We start from the raw sequence: 20,382 nt of genomic DNA, 5'->3' as shown, positions 1-20,382 counted from the left end.
ACACTTCAGTAAGTGTTCTCGGTGCTCACTATGTTGACCTCCTCTTAAAATCTTCTTGAAAACATGATAGAAAACATTGGTGCAAAATACAGCTTTTAATCACAAGGGGTCTTTTCAAGATCCAGTATTTCACACCTGTTTAGAAAAAGACTGCTAACATTATGAAACTAATGTAATTCCTAGTGCCATTAATATAAACACAGAATGAGTTCTTTACTAACATAGCTCAGGTCTGTTCATGTAGGGCAATACAAAATTTAAAATGGTATGACTTCCTCTACATAGCAGAGGATAAATCTAGGCATACTCGTGCACATTCAATTAACAGAAAAGTAAAACAGCTGGTTAATAACTAGTTCTTAATTGAAACTGTCATGATACTTCCCCTTTAAGCAAAAAAAAGTTTAACCACATCAACAGGGTCTGTTCAAGTTACTTGAATTCAGTGGAATTAACTTCCCTACAGAGCATAAACCTATTGGGAAGGAAGAACTGGTCTAATTGTCCTGAAACACATATAAATGCAATATCCAAGCATCTACAGGATGCTACTTGTTAGAAGAGCTTATATCACAAATCCCACACATTCTGGTCATGCCAAAGATTCCACTTCCATCCCTTGCTTAATAAATTTCTTTCTACAACGGGAACCAATGAAAAAAGACTGATGTTCTTATAATCTATTAATTTTAAAACACAAAATTAATTCCTAAGTTTGCCACTCTACAGGGACATTTTCAAGTAATATAATTCCACGTTTCACTTTTTGTCATTAGTGTTGATATTTCTCTTGACTCTACAAGAGAAACTAGAATGTTCTGCTTGTTTCACATTTTATAATATCATTTTTTGTATTGCACTAGTTCTTCAGAGCCTGCATTTTCAACAATTCAGGTGTCAGACCAATTTATTTCCCTGTGATAACTTGCACCTGTTAAAGCTTATTCATAAACATAAAGCCTAAGAAGGACCTGTATGATGACCTCGTCTATGTTCCCACAAAATATGAGAGAATCTTATGAACAAGTTCGCAGACAGGCATATATTCATGAGTAATCAAGTTGATAGCCCTACCCCTGGGTAGGGTCCAAGTACAGGCATGTCTGTAGGATAAGAATCAACCAGCCTTCTAAACGGTCCAAAGTCTGCCCTCCGCAAGTCCAAGGTGGCAGTTCTGCTGACCCCCCTCCTTACTTCTCCTAGAACTGAGAGTTCTATTATCTCATGATCGCTGTGCCTCAGGCATCCTCCAACTGTCACAACTCCCACAAGGCCTTCTCTGTTCACAAATGCCGTGTCCAGCAGGGCACCCTTCCTAGTCGGTTCACTCACCAGTTGTGTCAGGAAGTTGTCTTTCACGCACTCCAGGAACCTCCTAGACTGCTTCCTTTCTGCTGTATTATACTTCCAGCAGACAAGTAGTAGCATAGAAAGGCTAAAGAAAGCTTTTACAATGTAACATTAAATTCCTGTTCCTTTACAGCAGGATGACTTATTTAACAAAGTATAAACCTTAAGTGTTATGCCCTAGGGAATAGATCACTGCCATATTTCCTCCTTCCCTCCCCGTGAAGTTCAGAAAGCCTTGTGCAAGCTGGTTCTCACTGACAACACACTAGTTATCCCTAAAGCATTTCAGACAAACAGAGGAGTAGGTTTTGCCTGTGAATCCTCACAGGTGTTTGACAGCCATCCAACTGCCACTTGAAACTGGCATTCGTGCATCATTCGAAAACATAGTTGCATAAACACCCCAGAGAGCAGTTTCCCAATTATAATTCCTTTTGGATGCTGGAGCAGCACATTATCAGCTTTACTATCCTTTCCACCCCACTTTCGTGAGGGCTGTGTGAACAGGAGATATGTTTTATTTTTCTTAACTTTGCTCCCCAGAATGACTTCCAGGTGGTATTTCCAAGTCAGTATATTATACGGAGCAGTTAAGCTACCAGCACTAATAGGTACCTCAATAGCATCAGCAGTGCTGCCTTAAAGGACTGTTAATATATAGCCTGTTTTATGGATGATGATCCCTCTCTCCCTTTTAGATAAAGAGTTTTGAAACTTTTCCCTTCTGGAACAGTCTGGGCAAAAAATATTTGTTTCTTTCACTTATATGCCGTCGTACATTGGTTTAGAGATCAATTCTGCTTCTTGCCCTTTTTTCAGTGAATGTGTAGGCAATCTGACTGACACTGTTCCAGAGTGGGTGTGTATTTCTCTATATTCTGCATAGCCTGTACCTGCTGCACACACCACAGAAAACAAATCCACAGCATCTCAAAGCAGGTAGGAAGTCAGAGTAAACCCACAAGTCATTAAATGTTTGAGGTTTCACAGCAGTTCTGTAGTGACAACAGCAGGAGGATAGCAGGTAACCAAAAAATTCAGTTATCTCTCCCTCTCCACAAAACTTTATATTTTAGAAATAAAGAGATAAATACACTTGCTACATGAAGCATTAACTCTGCAAGCAGACGCCTGCATCCACTAACAGCTTCAGGATTCAGAGAGTACTAAAAAATAAGTTAAACACCTCAACAAAAAAAATCATCATCCATCCATCCAAAACTCAGCAATCTACTCTAGTATCAGGGCTAAAGAAAATGCACTCAACTCAAGTAGAGAAAATAAAGAGGAAAGCAGTCCCTGAGAATGCTGAAGGAAAAGAGTGAACAAATCTGACTGCATCTCCGGTTCATGCTACCAATACAACCCTGCAAATTCACCTTAAATGCATTATATTCATAATTTAACATGATTGTCCCAGATCAGCTAGGGACAAGAATTAACGCACTGAACGACACAAGGCAACTATGAACTTTATTTGAAGTCCAAGGCCACAAGCCTTAGAGATCAACTCACCTCAGTAAGACTATTGAGCTGGTAAAACTTACGAGGAGGAGATGTCTAAACAGCTTACTTTCAGCTCGATGTTTTCTTTCTTCACATGGATGCTAACCCCTCTCACATGCTCATATGTACTAACGCTAGAATTTGCTGTGTGCTATGAACTACTTTGTCATGTGTCTAATTTTATTTTACTTCATCATGCTAGCCTACAAAACTTTTTTAGCCTCAGGGATCCCAAATATTGCATAAATCTTGTGGAGAATTCACCCACCCTTATTGCAAATGGCAACACAACTGCTTCTGGGGCCAAACAAAGCTTAATCTGCAACAGCATCACCAAAGCATACAAGCTGCAAGACAGCACCGAAGACTTGGTTTTTGACAAATTAGGAAAAAATATATGGAAAATACTACAAAACTGATCACATTGAGTTTGATAAACATATCTTTATGAAACAAAGGTGTTCTTACACAGAAGTGCTAAAAAAAACCCACAAACCCTACTAACCACACATGCCTTAGGGCTTAATATATTATCCTTAAGGCAGAATACTCAATAGCAGAGCTTACTCTAAACATCTCAGCAGGAAGAATTAAAACTGTTACCTAATTTGCACTAAAAAGCCAACGTGATGGGATCAAATGATGCCTTCTACATTCCAGCAACAACAAGCCATCATCCTACAGAGCCATATTTATATACCCGAAGGGCAGCCTACACAAAATGCTAGGCAGGCATAGTTGACTTTGAGGAACACAATGGGTTAAGGAAAATTGCTTAAGAAGAATCCGAGATTATGTCTTGATGATCTATACTAGCAGAAAAAACTATTGGTGAAAATCCTTAAGCCCCATGCTCCTTTCCCAGCAGGCCTCACGCTCTTGTAATTGAAGTTGTAAAATTCAGCATTCTTGTTGAAAGCCAGCGCATGCATTTAGGAGAGCTAGGTGCTACTGATCAGGGATCAGATGCAGAGTTTCTCCTGGAAATGCAAATTCCAGGATAGCAGAACGTGTATGCTGTCACCACCTTTCAGCTGCCCAGGGCCCCAGAACACTGGGCAATGACGACAGTACAACTTGCAGTAGATCAAACAAATACAGGATTTTGTTCATGTCATGAAGCACGCCAAATGCGAACATAATCTTTGGGCACTGCACATGCTAGGGAAAAAAAGTAATTAGAAAACCAAAGCAAAAAGCAATTTACAGACTGCAGGTGCCTCCTGATGCCCTTCAAGATGTTTTAAGTTGATAACAAAAGTTGAGCCAAAACATTCTTAACTATCAGAAAGACTCATAGCCCTTGGGGGAAAGAGAAGCCTAATAAAATTTCTGTACAGAAGTCTGGATGCAGTCGGATTACCTCCATCAGCAATGAGTCATTACCTGTAGTAGGCATCAGTGTATTGGTTCAGTTGTAGGGATACAGCACTGGACCAAACACAACTGTGTTGAAATTGGTAAGGTTAAATGAATTCAGAGTGTAAACTTCAATCTGTTTTTTCCTGTTCTCTTTTCAGAATTATTAGGTTACATGGTACTGTCGAGTATTCAGGGAAAGTATGGATCAAGAGACAAGCAAGCAGAGATGCCCTGCTTGCACAAGATTTGTTAATGTCTAATATCTCCATGAGGGAAATTACAACCTCCATTAACTTACTCAAACAATAGTTGTCCAACTTGGATCCATTTATATAACAAGTCTAGAAATACTGGCAGCTGATTGGTACTTCTGTCAATGCTAAATAAAGCTGTCAAGGTCTGAATAGGCCACAAAAATCTATTTTTTTCAGTCAGATAAAACAATTTCAATAGAATTAGGAAAACAGTTACCCTGAGGAAGACAATTATCAATCGGATCTTTTGTTCTTTCCAGCAGATCCCTAAGCAGCAATGCAGTTGGAAGTTTCATTGAACTTCTTCATCCTCATGCCCAGATGGAAGAGGCAAATGCCAATTCATTTAGACTGCAAAAATCTGAATATATACATTTTTAAAAATAAGCTTATCAGGCTCAGAATGGGGGAAGGGGGAAAGCAGACAGATGCCACAAAATAGTCAGTAACCCCTGAGTTAGTATGTTATCCTGAAATGGTGAGTGTCCAAGTTCAAGTGGCTTCCCCCCCCCCCCCCCCCCCCCCGTCATTACTGTACCTATATATATAAAACATGCTTTGCTCTTCCATAACAAATAAATCTTGTTTTCATCTTAACAGTAAATGAGTAAATGATTTGAACTTGGATGCTTTCAAAGACAGTTGATTTTTGCATCTGTGACAGCAGATGAAAGCATTCAATTCCTTGTATCTTGTGGATTCAGACAGACTAACATGCTCATGGCAAACGTGCAGAAATACATGCAAAATTATATTCTGTCTGCAGACCAGAATATTAGCTTCACAGGCTGGACCATAACATTGTGAGGCTCGTTGATTTTCTTTTGAGGAGACACCAAGGAACTATAAAGAGTCACTAACTTCCTTTTACAGGATGAACTTGCACTTAAGTGATTTATGACATTTCCCATAACCGACTGCAAGGGTCCAAGCACGAGGTGGAAAGAACCAGCACCATCTAGTGCTCAGTTGCAGATAGAGCAAGCAGAACACATAGAAGAATATATTAAAAGATTTAGGCATAGACATGCAGGATACACACTTCTAAGAGGACTCAGGTCACACTATTCTTGTATATGTGACAAGAGACTGCAGCTGGCAAAACCCAAGCAGATGTACCTGTAACTGTCTTCATACCAAGACATTATTACCTTGAAGGTCTTCAACTCAAGTTATAAGGTTATTACCTTATAAGGTTATTACGGTTTCCAAACCCCGAGACTGCAAAGATGGCACGCAAATGAATCATTCTGGGCACTCATTTGGAAAGACAGTTCAGAAGACAGTTTAGGTTTCTCTTTCCTTAATAAATGTAAAGTCTGCCTCAAGTTCCAAAATACAGTTTTGACAACATACAAATACTCATGTGCCCTCAGCCTACTCCAGACATACAGAAGTGTTAAACACTGATCAGACAGTGCCCTCCACTGCAAAGCCAAGGTCAGACTTCTCACACAAGTCAATGCAATGCCATAGACACTGTGATATCCTCAGCTCTCACTTACTAAGCACCTCTACAGTGCACTGCTGAAACTACATTCTTTCATTCTTTATAGTAGGACCCAGAACTACTTCATTTGATGCCACTTCCCTAATTCACATGCTAAGTGCCAAGTTTCTGAAAACGAAACAAAATCCTCAAATATCAACATCACTGTCTATTCAGATATGCAGTCTGTTATCAGCTGCAGGCTTCAGGAGAAAATTTAATTACCAGTGGTAAACTCAGTTTCCTGCTGTTAGTTAGAACTGCAATTTGCATTGAATAATAGAGAACATGGAATGATTTTTAATTTCTGAATTCCTAATTTCCCCTCCAAGTATTTTAATTACACATCATTTCTGAACTGAGATGAAAAGACCACAAAAATAACTTAATTGATGTTGATCACCTGGGACGCAAAAGAAAACTGTAGAGCAGACCTGCTTTGTAGGCACCATTCACCCCACTGGTACAAGACAAAGAAGCTGCCGCTCCAACTGGTCTCTTAGACATTGCCAATGACACTGACAGACTTCCTACAGAACAAGTAGTCAACAATTACCGTCCCTGTAGGAATTAGGATGCACACCCTCTGATTTTGCCTTCCTTTATTTCCTACTTGTTATTTGGCATAAAAAAGGCAGTGGAATAGCTTCTACATAAATCCTGCACAAAACTTCCTGGATGATGCATTTCATTCTGCTCTAGCTTAACTTCTGGCAGAATGCATCCACAAGTCCAGCTTTGAAGGAGTCAACGTTGAATGCAGGTTCCTTTTGTAAAAGCAAGCTGTCTGTATCAAGCTCAGTCTTTATAACTGATCAAAGAGCACACCATTGAGCTTTGTCCTCTAAAGATTCGAAAATAACCCTCTATATGTGAATCAAGCACAGGTAGTTGTCTTTGTTCTGGCTGAGTCTGCAGAAAGCCCAAGACAACAGTTCTGAAGAGGGCTGAATTGCCTCACTAAAGAAAGGGCTGGTGGTGTTACTCGACTGGAGCACAAAAAGCAACCTGAAGGTGGATTTTTTATCAAGCTTAATTGGATTGATCTGAAATCCAGCTGTTTTGAAAACTGTTTTTTCAGTCACAAGAGCTGAAGTAAAAGATGTGATTAGATATTGGGGAAGAAGGCGAGGAAAGGAAATCAACCCCTTCAGCATCAGTTTCCACTGAAATTATGTGGAAGTTATTACAAAACTGCACTGTTATTTTCACAGAAAGACCCAACTAAGAGCTGTTATTGTTGACTTTGGCAGAAAGCACTGTGGCAAGAAACAGTAACTATCATCTATGATAAGGAGACAGAAATGGATAGTGTGAATTTTGGTCAGGAATTTTTCAGGAAGGCTGCTTTCAACCATATCACACCAGTTTGCTGAAATACAGAAGGGCACATTTTCTTTGGACAGGAGCATTACTCTAGAATAATTCCACACTAAAAAAAAAAAAAAAGCAAAAAAACCCTTCCTCAGGAAAATAAACAACAATGGTTTCCCAGAGAAAAAAAAAAAAACCAACAACAAAAACCCACAAAACGCTGTGCAGGTGACACATTCAGGTTCTAGTAGAACATAAACTTGGATGTTAGCCAAAGAACCATGGAAAAATTTCTTGTTCATGTTTCTATCTGTTCAGCTCTTGCTCTCCACTAAAAGATCAGTTGAATGAATTCTGAAGCAGAACAGAAGAATCATATGAAAAGTCACCAAGTTTCCTACAAAGAAAAGCTCCAATCAGGTGGTAACAACCCTTGCTATACCTACTGAAAGGCGATGCTTTTCACCTCCTAACTTCTGATCTTTTTACCACTCCTGTCTGAAAACTCTTGACTCTGAAAACCTCACAATATCAGAGAATTATGTTAGATTCTGCAGAGAAACTTGAGCATCTCATCTCAATGATGACCAGAGAATTAAACCAGGCAGACTATTTTCCACAAGGCATTAAAAGCATTAGTTTCCTAAAAGGTGAGACCTCAGGAGCATTTAAACCATCAATATTCCTTAAGACATTCTCAGAGACCAGTCCCTGTGGTTCTTGCACCCAGCATTACACCACTCTGAAACACACCGTAAACCCAGGCTAACACAAGATTGATTTGTAGTCTCTAGCAGTCAGTCAGATGCTGTTTCTGTTACCAGATTTGGACTCCTCTCCCAAGAAACTTACAGTGGTTATTTACATCCAGAAATACCGGCTGCTGTGTGATTACCCCAAATGGTTAAATCTTTGCACCTGACCTCATAGTACCCTGTTAATTTTACAAAAAACATCTTTCCCACCTGCTAATGTGCATTGGAACATGAGAGCAACTTGAGCCCACAGCCTACCCTGCCATTCCACTTTGAATTTCACTAGCTGTGAGAGAGGAAAGCATAAACAGGTTAAAAAGAGGTCCAGAAATTTACAGTTTCCCTAGAAAAGAGGGCAGAGACTACCTCTGCCAAAAGACGTATTTCGGGACGTCTGGCCACCAGATCTAACACTGGTTTGACTGTAGAACTGTTCTGCAGTCTCTCATGTCCCTAGTTAACCCTTCTCCCAGCTGCTCTATACAGCTTAGAAATGAACTTGATGAAACATGAATAATACACAATGCCCATCATTAGTTCTTGTTACTCAGCAGAAAATCAATACATGCTCTGTTACAGCGTGGGACATGCTGTTACTCTAATCCCTGCACTCTGAGGAAGCAGCTCCCACAGCCAAGCTTGCACAGTCTGCAATGAGGATGTTGAAAGCCTTAGCTATTGGCCACAAAATAGGGGTTTGGAGGTAATTTGTAACACAGACCAATTGAACATTTCCTTACTGGAAGATCTCAGCCTCTCCTCTTTGTCAGAAAAGTTGCTATGAACATGCTATGGGAACAGTTTAAGAATACTGCACCCTGTTCTTAATTTCATTAGTTAAAGCTCTACCACTTACAGAGACAGTAAAACCATGTTTCTGTATTTACAGCCATGGCAGGTCCTCATATTCACAGGATCCCCAACTTAGTTAATACAACTAGAGGATCTCATCATCCCTATAGAAACCACATAGTCCTAGTTTATAGTGGGAGAACTGAGGCACAATTAGGCAGAGGTAGAATCATGGCCAGACACTCGAGACAGGGGAAGACAAAGTGGTGGAAAACAATTATATGGGTCCTGCAAGATCATTCAAGCTCCCCTTCCTATCCAGCATCCATTTAAGAGCTGTCTGTTATGCGAGTGTTCTCCAGGCTGGCAACCATGAAGTCATTTCAGAAGATATAAGAAAAAAAAAAAGGCACTTATGCCAAAACCAGCACAGATTAAATCTACTGTGAACAGAATGGGGAACATTTCAGGCCATGTTCTGTGGTGACATCTGTATGGACTGGCTATTTATGGCATTTTTCAATACTTGCTATCCATGTAGCAACTAAGCTTGCTACAAAATGAATAGGTTTAGCTCCACAAGGTAGGGAAAACATCTCAATTTTGCATGCAGGACAGTGTTGCACTAAGACTGAATTGTTTTTCCAGGGAGCACCAAGAAGGGCAATGTTAAAACCACAAGCTGAACACAGATGTTCTAGGATTCACAACTATGTTGTGAACAATGCCATTTTTTTTTTCCACTCCCCTGGATAGCCTTTATTCAACTAGTCACATGTCTCTGTTTTACAAACTCCACTGAAACAACAACCACCTGCAGTTCAGGGCAATTCTTTTGCAGCCTATAGTAACATAACCTAATGGGCTGGGCAAGAAGTACAGAATGACTCTTTTCTCACCTGGAACCACAGGGCAAAGTCAAATCTGCAGGAAACTCAATAGAGCCAGTCCCTGACTCAGTTAATTATTTTAGATCATCACCAGAACAGATGGGATCATTTGCAATTACAACAGCCCAAGTGCTTTCACATCCTGGGTCCACAGTCCTTCTACAAAATATGGTGCACAATCTTTAGAAAATTGTGCGGAAGACCTGTCAAATTCAGATAGCAAATGTCGCTTCCTAGGAGATCTCCCATGCAAGTAACACTACAAGCCCAATGCTCTGCTGCATGGGGAAGGCTTTTCTATGAGGGCGTGGTGCAGTATAAGAAAAAAAGAGCATTACCAGATACTGTGCAGTGATAAGAAAGAGAAAACAATAATAAATCTCTTCTCCTCAAGGAGCTTTCTGTCTGTCAAACAGAATTCTGTGACTGACTTATTGCAAAACCCTGCCTGCTAGTGTAATTCAAAACCTTGCAGCACTGACTGTTCTACTTGCACTGCCTGATAATGTGTCAAGAGGGGTGTGCAACACAGTCATTTTAAGCCGGTCTGATTAGGAGATAAGAAAAAGAGACAGGTAAAAGCACACCTGCCACTGTGATAGAAACAGTCAACTGTTCCATTTCCATTTAATTGAAAGAAAAAAAAAAGGGCAGCCTAATAACTAAGGTAATTACTTTTATCTGCCCTATCAACAGCACGAACACTGTGCAGAAACAGACAGTAAGATGCATAGAAAGGAGAAACTGGCCATGAAGTAAAGCATGACTGAGTCCATACAGTCACATATTCTTTACCACAGTCAAGTTTATATCCCTCTGTTTTCAGTAACTCAGTCTTCGGGTATTCAGAGATAGCTGTGGAAGGACTAACTCAGTTCATCTTTCTCACTGTTCTGGTCTAGCACTCCTAGTGGTTCAACAGCTTTCTCCTCTGTAGAACCTGCCACATTAAACAACCTCTAAAACATACTGAATTCAAATCTATCCACAGGGACAATACTCTCCCAACTACGATTAGAATAAAATGAATACAATTGCTTCTATGCTGCAACAGAGAACTTAAGCCTAAATAAACCCTGAAGATACCAAGTCAGTCCATAAGAAGCATTTACAGGGGAGCCAAAAGGATTTCAAAAGTTTATATTAAGACTATGCTGACAGATCATTAGATTTTTCTACCTAACAAAATTTCTACCTCTCTTCCATGGCATCTCATCTCTTCTCTTAAATCTTTTATCGAAACAGAACATGAAAACTCTTTTTCCTTCTTTCTCCACCCTCCCAGCCCTCACCCCTCTCCTCCCAGAGCAGGGCGGTGTAGTACATAGGAAAGAAATTACATCCAGAGAGCACATGGCCCTTTTCTGTAAATTCTGTGCTGTACTCTGTGCCAGCTTCTGTAACAACCAGACAACCACATCAGCTTGAGAGGCTATAGACCACTCCAGTCAAGGAGCCCCCTCCAAACAGAAAAATCAAGGAGCATGATGCAGCTCAACTACCATTTTCATGAGGTACCATAACAGCAGTTACCTCCAAAACAAAGAACACAGTAGTCTGTCAAGTCTGACATGTCTCTAGGTACATCTGGCTAGCGTATCAGAATGCTTAGAAGTGAAGTGGTCAGTACAGTAGAGTTCTATTATCATTAATGCCATAATCTCATTTCCTATTGATTATGTTGAAAGTACAAGGAAATGCTGGCCTACCTGGGGTAATTTCAAAGAGATGTTTCCCAGGTTCATCAGGATTAGGCGGCAGCTCATTCACCTGATTGCCTTGCAGTAGTATCAAACCCTGTAAGCAACATAAACATCAGTGAAAAGGGAAAGGCTATAAAGAGGGTAATAAAAAGGAGATTAAAAAAAAAAAAAAAATCAACAGACATAGCAAATTTAAGCCCCACCCTTCTACTGAGTCCATCCAAACCCATCCTTTTAAGCAAAAGATTGAGCTTTCCTCTGAAATGGCAACGTTCTGAGCATGTATAAGTGATTCTCCTTGATTTCTATATCTAATTATCCCTTCCAAAAGTATCACCTCACATTATATCTATATTTTACTTCACCTTATAATTTCTGGCTACAGCCACATGAGGTGGCTGAAGTTCTGCTTGTAAATCTTTATTTCCGCAACTGAAGAAAATAGTCTAGTTGAAGTTGAGTTGGTAGCATAATAGCTGGAAGAAAAGCAGGGAAATACGAGAACTAAGAATGACTTTTCAGAAAGGAAAACAGAGGGATGCTCACTTTTCTTACAAAAAAAAAAAAAAACCAACAGGAAAAGCCTGCAATCTAGGTCGACCTGGAAAGCACTTTTAGTTCATGGGTGTATATATAGCAAAGATCTTCAGAACAACTTCTTGTGCATTTCTCTCTGGATGTCAGTGAATTGTGTCAAGCTTTTCTATTTTATATAACCACTCACATTAAGGGACAAAACACTTCTCCAGATGGTAACAGAGTACCTAGCTCACAGCTGTCCAATCTGCCTAGCACACCATGGAGGTCTCGAAATAAACAGAGCTGAAAAGGTAGAAAAAAACAATTTGTCTTAGCAGAGAGGGTGTATCAATTCCGACAGCTGCCGTCACTGGTATAAAGACATTACCGAGTTTAAGCAGATTGATGTGTCCTTGTCTAGCAGCCACTCAGAATGGAATTAGCAATCTTGCTTGGGAAGTAAATTAATGATGGACTAAATCAGTTTGAATTCCCCAATGTCTAACTTAATATATGCCAAAGCATGCCCAAATATAAAACTTCAATTTATTACTAAATTATTCCTACCTCCTTCAGGCTTTGGGAGCCTGAGACAGCTGAACAGCTCAAGGGGCAAGCAATAGGTTACAAACCTTCTAGTAAGCTGGAGGTTCAAATTCAATTTTTCAATATTGCATTACCTTGCACCCTTTGGAGGTCTTGGTGCTTTCAGGAAGAATCTTTAAAGGACAAGCGTCCCTACCTTAAATGTACTACTGTAGTCCTCCTTAACAAGACCAGTTCAGAAGTCGTGCCCTGTACCACGCTCTGTGGAGCCAGGGTTTGGTAAAGAAGAGATGTGATGCAGGAAACAAATGGAGAGCTTCCTTTTCTTGATCAAGGCCCTCAACAAACACAATTGGTGCTAGAACACTGGTCACCCGAATTGTCATATCATTATCTTTAACACAGCACTTCGGTCACTGTTAGAAATTCTTATAAGATGGGAATAGGGAATAGCACTGCTCTAATATGCCCCGAGGTATGCATGAACTAACCACTTGAACATCTCAATTTTAACTGGACATGGAAGAAAATTTCTACAGCATTTTTATACCAACAAATTATCTTTGACTCCCAATTCTAACAATTGAATATCCCAAGCTAACCCAAGACCATCACCTAGGTGTACATAAATTCATTCCAATTTAGGCTTAGAACTGCAGATTGTGAGCTAGTGTATATGACAACATTTCCACCCTTAGGCGGTATGTTTTCACAAGAATTTAGAATTAAGGGCACAAACATACAGCTTTCATGTCACTGCAAATCATTTGTTCTGCAAGTATAGATAGGCAAAATATTTCTGTAGAAAAGTGTGCTTATGAAGGAGTACATATATCAAACTGTCTATAACCCACTTCTTTTCAAGACTGGCTGTGCAGCATACATGAAGAAACTCTCTAAAATGGGACACTGCTAGTTGGAAGTATATACAACTGTGCAGAAATATTTGGCATGCAACTTGTGGAAAGCTATGTTTTTGCAAACCACATTAGTGAGCAAGTTTGACTGTGGTTTCTGAATCAATAGACGCTGCAGCTTCGACTACAGCTTGGCTTCCCTTGCCTGAAACTGGACCTAGATGACAACAAGGAGGCTAACTAGGAAGAGATAAGACTAAAAGCTGTTCTGCAAAAAGAACAGCTTTGCTGTATACAGCATTACTTCTATAATCAAAAATGCATAGGGGAACTGGAGGGGAAAAGACTTGGCCTTAGTCACAGTGAAAGAGATGGAAGTCAAGTTGTCTCATATTTATAGCAGGCTAAGGACAGACCCCATGGTTCAACTGATTAAGTCAATTGTTGTCTCAGATCCTCAAGGCTCAGGCCAGGAACACAGGGCAAAATGACAAAGGAAGATTTCCTAGGTGTTTGTGAAGAACTCTTCCCTACTACAAGCTACACAAGCACAAACTTGTATACAGAAGAGCTCCCTTACCACAATTGTTCATTATGTAGACACTTAATAGTTGTGTTAATAATAGACAAAAAAGGTGACTTGCTGGCTCAAGCTGCCAGTAGACATTCCCACATCATCGGTAATCAAGACTTCTCTGCACCCTCAAGAGCTAATGACTCACAGCAAATGACTCATTCTCAAACTAGCACTTTAGATCACAAGGTGGATCTGCTGTGCCACAGGACGTACACAACTATAAAGTTAGTTGTTAGATTGGCCTAAAGCAGCAAAGCTGTCCATGTCACAATTTTTCTGTCTATAAGATACCGAGAAAGTCCCTGTAACTGCAGCTGCTTCCACAAAAGAAAACCGAGTCTATTGAATCAGTTTAAGATTTGAAAAAAGTCATATAAGTAAAAGGGGGCTTTGGTTTTGGGTTTTCAGGATTTTTTTTTTAAGAGAATCTGCATCTTTAAATTATATTTGAGAGACAGAGGAGTGAAGACTATTGCATCCAAAGCTGTCACTGGAGATGGACTCTGCATATTTAAAGATGGAGAAATGTCAGAACAACTACACTGGTGTTAGTGGTTGAGAGGAACAAGCACTGAATACTTTAAAGATGGAAACTGACTGGAGAATTAATGAATACAGTGGATACAATTTTCTTTCCCCCCCTCTCACTCCACAGGAACCTCAACACTAGCCTTTTTTACAGATGCACTGTTTTAATTAGTGACACTGAGCAATATGGAGGGGAAAAAGAAAAAAAAATAACAGCATCAACAAGAGGTAGTAGTTAACCATGGATGCACTGAGCTCACTCATTTTTAAGAAGTTACTTGACTTGCTACCATTTAGTGCTATGCACATCAGTTACTACGATCTGTTAACATCCTGCTACTTTTTACATTTCTGCTATGCAATCACTTCTCCACTCCAAGCAACAGGAGAAGGGTCCGGTTTTAGACCACTGGAAAAATATTTAACCATCTGGCATGCCCGAGCATCATCAATATCTGAGAACACTATTAATAAAAAAGCCATCTTCAAGTCTCTCTAGCCTTTAAACAGAAAGCTACCTGTAATGACTGATCAAATCCCTGACCAGATAAATGCAAGATCTAAGACGCAGCCAATATCCTCATGCATCTACCATGCATGTGTCAGGCTTGCAGGGGAAAATTCATTTCTGTTCTCATTCTACAATGAAACGTATGTGTAACGGTTAAACACGCAGCTGTATCAAGCAGTTTAATAACTGGCTATAATGAGTGTGTGGATGATAATGGTATTACACAGGCTGTCTGTCACTCTGTAATGCCTATACTGACTCATCCGGCGGCAGCAGTACAGGGACACTGTCTGGCTTATTCAATTATGTTCCCTCTGTTCAATTACTCTGATTAGAAACCTGACAGTCTAAACAATGACTACATGAAATATCCACCTAATATACTGTAGCAACTAGGAAAGCCCTTAGCTCAAAGGTTGCAAGTGTATATTACAGGCTTACCGAAGAACTCTAATAAGAAATTCTTCATCTCACCTGTAAACATTATTCCATCCTGGAGTACAACCCACCTCCCCACTGAGTGATCTAGATATAGAAGGGTCAGAAAAGCAGAAAATTGTCCTGAATTTAGTGCCAAGTATAGACTGACAATTGCAATATCCTCAGCTCTGCATTTACCCTCGGTGCAGGAGCACTGTCCTGCCACTATAACCTATTTTAGGGAACCACATTTAACTGTAAGAAGCTGGTGCTAGACCAGCAACATATACCAAAAGGCATGTGAAATATCAAGAACTTAGTCATAAATTCCATTAATTAATACTTGGCTTAAGAGAGACATACTTGTGCAACGTTCACGTTATTAAAAACTGTTAAAAATATTTGCTACCAAAAAGTTGCAAGTTCAACATTTCGTGTGCCCAAGGGAATGTTGTATGGTGACTGTCTATTACCCTTTATCACCAGCAAACTGCCCTACAGCTACTCAGCACACAGTTAATTGGAATCTCCTAAGTTTCTTGCAAGAATAAACATGCTTGGGAAAGCTTTCTTGCATACATCTGCTGTCCCATGGACAAACTGATACAGCTGATCTAAATTTACTTTAAGCAGCCCTACTGTGATTTGATTTATTCAATTATTTAGTGGTCATTATTAAAGTATCTAACCACTAGTTGACCTCATCTCTCCTTGCTGGTCTCTAAATGTTTTGATCCTATCCCCTTCCTCCGTCCATTATTTTGCCATGGCCTGCTTTGGACAACTCTATGACACTGTACAATATATAGAGAGTAGTAGGACTTTACCAGTGGTTTCCATCAGGAAAAGAGTTCTTTTTCATTCATGCTCCATGAAGTCTAAAAGCTTTGATAAAGGCAAACCTCAGACACTTGAATTTTTTCCCCCTATTTAGATTTTGCTGTCAGGTATACAGTCCTCCTTACAGACATAGGCAGCACAGAGCCTTGAGTAAATTCTTTCTCCCTGAAATTTGCATAGAAAAGTAATAGCTCCTAAGTGTATATAAAACACATATTACAGCCTATTCTCAAGTCCTGCATGCTAGCATGTAACAAAACCTGCATACTCTACTCATAGAAGCTAGCTCTAAGCAGCTGGCTTACATCTCTGCTTAACAATGAATTATTTGGGAGATAATGAGTCCCAGCTGACAAGCAAGGTTTTTCACTTCTGCCTCAGTAATCTGGAACTCCATATCTCTTCCTGTCAAAATCCAGTCTCACAGATGGCCATACTAAGATTTGGAGGTTAACATGCCCTAGTGGGTAAATAAATACCTTCTAACTTTCTCTCAAGCTCTACTGCTTGCATGGATAGTAAATAAGTTTCCTTGTGATGTCTCTTGCCTTTGAGCTTCCTAAAACATGTATGATTTCGGGTAGGATAGAGAGCAACTAAAGTGAGCTGTCAGTCAAAGTAGTGACTGCAACCCACACGAGTCACAACCAATATGCTCTACAGGTCTTGAAGTACTCATACCTGAGGTTTTGTTTCCTCTTCATCCTTATAATAGAAGAGATGGTCCCCACGCAGCACAAACCATCGCTGCTGCCAGTTCTTCATAATACTCCTTTGCTTCTTTAGCCAGCCACACTTCAGCACACGTTCTTGAGGGTTTGGAGAAGAAGGTCTGGAAGGAGGCCCAATCTGTTCACCCATCACCAAACTCTTTGACCGGGCTGAAGAAACAATTACAAAGTAAATTAAACAAATAAATAAGGATAAGACAGAGGCTAAATAACTGTTCCACACTTTCTTTTCAGGTAAGGACAAACCATTACTTGCATGCTCCCTCTTCAAGTAGTTACCTGTTTTTCAGGGTGCACTTTCAAGTCCATGATAGTCAAACACAAGATCAATACCAACATTTTGATACTGCTCATTGTGTCACCTAGAAGGCTGATGGAATATCTCCACCAAGGTTCCACTGCTCATACTATCTTTCTTTGTGGCAAGTCATTGCTTCCTTTGAGCTCTACATGGGAATAATGACATTGCTCTCCTAAAAGAATATTTTCTCAGTGAAGATGTGTAAATGGTAAGGGATGACAGAAAAGAAGAAAGGAGAGAGTATAAAAAAAGGTCTCACGTTACACACTACCACTACTTGGGTGATTAGCCAGTGAAACCAGCTGCCACAGGAAAAAAATTGATTCAGAACTGAGTCAAATTAAAAAAGAGAATAAGGCACATAGAGAACATAGCTATCCAGAATAATTAAAAAAACAAAACAAAACAAAACAAAACCCCACAAACCATAAAAAAGAAAGATACATGTAAGACTCAGGAAATGTTTTAGAAGCAGAATAGATGTATCTTGTCCTTTCTCTCCGCTTCTCCTCCCATATTCCTGCAGTAAGAGTACTGAAGCTTGGGGCATTTAAAGCTAATCTGGAGTAGCAGATAATTATTATATATTGCAGGCAGCAATACAGAATGGATCTGTTAGATGACCTCATGGGTGTTTTCCACCGGTACTTCCTTTGGATTTATGAAAGATTTTATAACAGTCATTTACTGTCTCACACCATTTTCCTTTATTAGTGCTACCACGATCCTTTCTCTTCCTATTTTCTATTATACATTCAGCTAACTTAAAACACAATTTATAACTGCCCACTTGAGACAGGGCTACAGTTTACAGGCCAGTACGTGTAAATCTACATCATTAATGCCTTAATATTGTAAACTTCTGCAGCCTAAAAACAGGCAACCTTATTCAGGTATTCCAGCTACACTACAGCTAACTCAGTCTGTAACAAAGGGCAACCCTCTGTCTCTCAGAATATCATCTAGCTTTGCCCATTTTGGGTTTATACATTTAAAACATGTGGCCCTGATGTTTCCACCTGCCCCTGGTTTCTGCCCCTAGTGCTTCATAGTGATGCAACTTATTTTTCTTTCTTTGGCATATGTTATAAAGTGGAAGTGATGGCTGGGGAATAAAAAGTAATAGTAAAATAATAATTACAAAAAAAAAATCACAGTAGGAACATTAAACTCGATCCTATTTCTTCTCTTCCATTAAGCAAGCTGCAGTAGAAGGAAAGGCAGATAGCGGACTGAAGACAGATCTTGGGAGAACCTCCTCAGTGTAAAGCAGTGAGGGAAATCACAGTGGTATCTGTAATAAAATCTACTTTTCAAAGTACTTTTACACACTAAACACTTATGTCAGCAGAGTGCAGATCTGAATTGTACCACGACATTCATTACCAAAAAGTCGGTGACAGCAATCTCCATTTGTATAGTATCATATACTTCCCTCCCCTATTTTGGCTTAAAAATCCGCTCACCTCTCCTGTAACCATCCAGCAGGCACTTAGTCCGTCCTCTGATAACTTTGCAGTTTTATAGGTAGAAGATGGCATCACTTTATTAGTCTTACATTTCAAAGTCAGTCAAAGCCCTGTTTGATAGGCAGAGAGGATATTTTTCCCCCATTTCACCAAACTCCTAAGGTAAATTCTGCTACTCTCAAATTCTGCTACTCTCCACAGAACTTTTAATAATCAGCTTTGTCATGTGCCTCAGTCAAGAGAAAATATGTTACAACCTATAACTGTTTCCTACTGTAAGAAAATAAAGTGAAACTAAAACAAAATAAAAACTTAAAATTTATTAAAAAAGTTAAAATGGTATAAAAAGTGTTGATGCAGTATCACAGCTTTTTCAGCCTTCTACTTCCCTTATTTATGGCTAAAATGCCTTGCTGAATTTAACCTTATGCCTTAATAGATCCCATTTTGGCAAGACAGTGCCCTCTAGCAGATGATTATGGAAAATACCACCACAACTTCTCCCACCCACACCCACCACTACCAAGAAATGGAGGATCCTCTTTCATATGGATGTAGTAAGAAAATAGACTTTTCACTTTTAAAACTCTATTGCAGAGGCCAATAAGAATTTAGTTGAAGGAACTGCCCCTGCTTCTTCCTGGGCCACATTTTACCACAAGGACCAAACTATAATCTGGTTTAGACTGTCTCAGATTCCTTTCCTCATGTTAAAACGTACATTATTAAAAGAACAAATACCCCAAGAATTTGCTTTTCCAAATGGAACTATAATGTTTCTTGGGCAACATTTTTTCTATTAACCTAATCAATTAGTCTAATAATCCCCAATCCACACTGGAGCACCTCAACACTCTTCAGATTAAGCATGGCATCCCCAGCAGTTCCAAGTTTTACTAACTTGCATATAGTTATACAAACTCTCTCCTACTTCATCCCTCTCCTTAGAGAGACAGTAGATGTATTCAACTGGAAACTATCTACTTTTAATTTAGCATCTCCCTGGGCAACCTGTTCCAGTGCCTCATCACTCTCAGAGTGAAGAAATTCTTCCTAATGTCTGACCTAAATCTGCCCCCCTCCAGTTTATACCCGTTCCCCCTGGTCCTATCCCCACAAGCCTTTATGAATAGCCCCTCTCCAGCTTTCCTGTAGGCCCCTGGAAGGTCGCTATAAGGTCTCCTCTGAGCCTTCTCTTCTCCAGGCTGAACAACTCCAACTCTCTCAGCCTGTCCTCAGACAGAAGGTGCTCCAGCCCTCCAATCATCTTTGCAATGCTCCTCTGGACCTGTTCCAACAGCTCCATATCCTTCTTACGTTGAGGATTCCAGAACTGGACACAGTATTCCAGATGAGGTCTCACAAGAGAGGAATAGAGAGGCAGAATCACTTCCCTCACCCTGCTGGCCACGCTTCTTTTGATGCGGCCCAGGATATGGTTGGCCTTCTGGGCTGCAAGCACACATTGCCAACTCATGTCAAGCTTCTCATTGACCAGCAACCCCAAGTCCTTCTATGCAGAGCTGCTCTCAAGAAAGTCATCCCCCATTGTGTACTTAAAATGGGGATTGCCCTGACCCAGGTGCAGGACCTTACACTTGACCTTGTTGAACCTCATGAGGTTCTCACAGGCCCACTTCTCCAGCCTGTCCAGGTCCCTCTGGATGA

At 40.0% G+C, this 20,382-nt stretch overlaps 1 protein-coding gene across 4 annotated transcripts in view; it reads right to left on the bottom strand.

The window, feature by feature from the left end:
* The window catches only part of ARHGAP22 (Rho GTPase activating protein 22), a 145,295-nt gene that overhangs the window by 106,835 nt on the left and 18,078 nt on the right, over positions 1-20,382 (bottom strand). For all 4 annotated transcript variants that reach the window (XM_054071628.1, XM_054071631.1, XM_054071629.1 and 1 more), the window contains exons 2-3: positions 16,895-17,094; positions 11,422-11,509 (exon numbers count right to left, since the gene is read on the bottom strand). In XM_054071628.1, the coding sequence (XP_053927603.1) occupies positions 11,422-11,509; positions 16,895-17,094 (288 nt within the window). The remainder of the gene's footprint in view (positions 1-11,421; positions 11,510-16,894; positions 17,095-20,382) is intronic.

Source organism: Cuculus canorus, chromosome 7 (assembly GCF_017976375.1).
Source record: "Cuculus canorus isolate bCucCan1 chromosome 7, bCucCan1.pri, whole genome shotgun sequence".
In the NCBI taxonomy this organism is placed as follows: Eukaryota; Metazoa; Chordata; class Aves; order Cuculiformes; family Cuculidae; genus Cuculus; species Cuculus canorus.
Note: the sequence above shows the minus strand (reverse complement) of the source record. Positions and strands in the feature narration are given on the sequence as shown.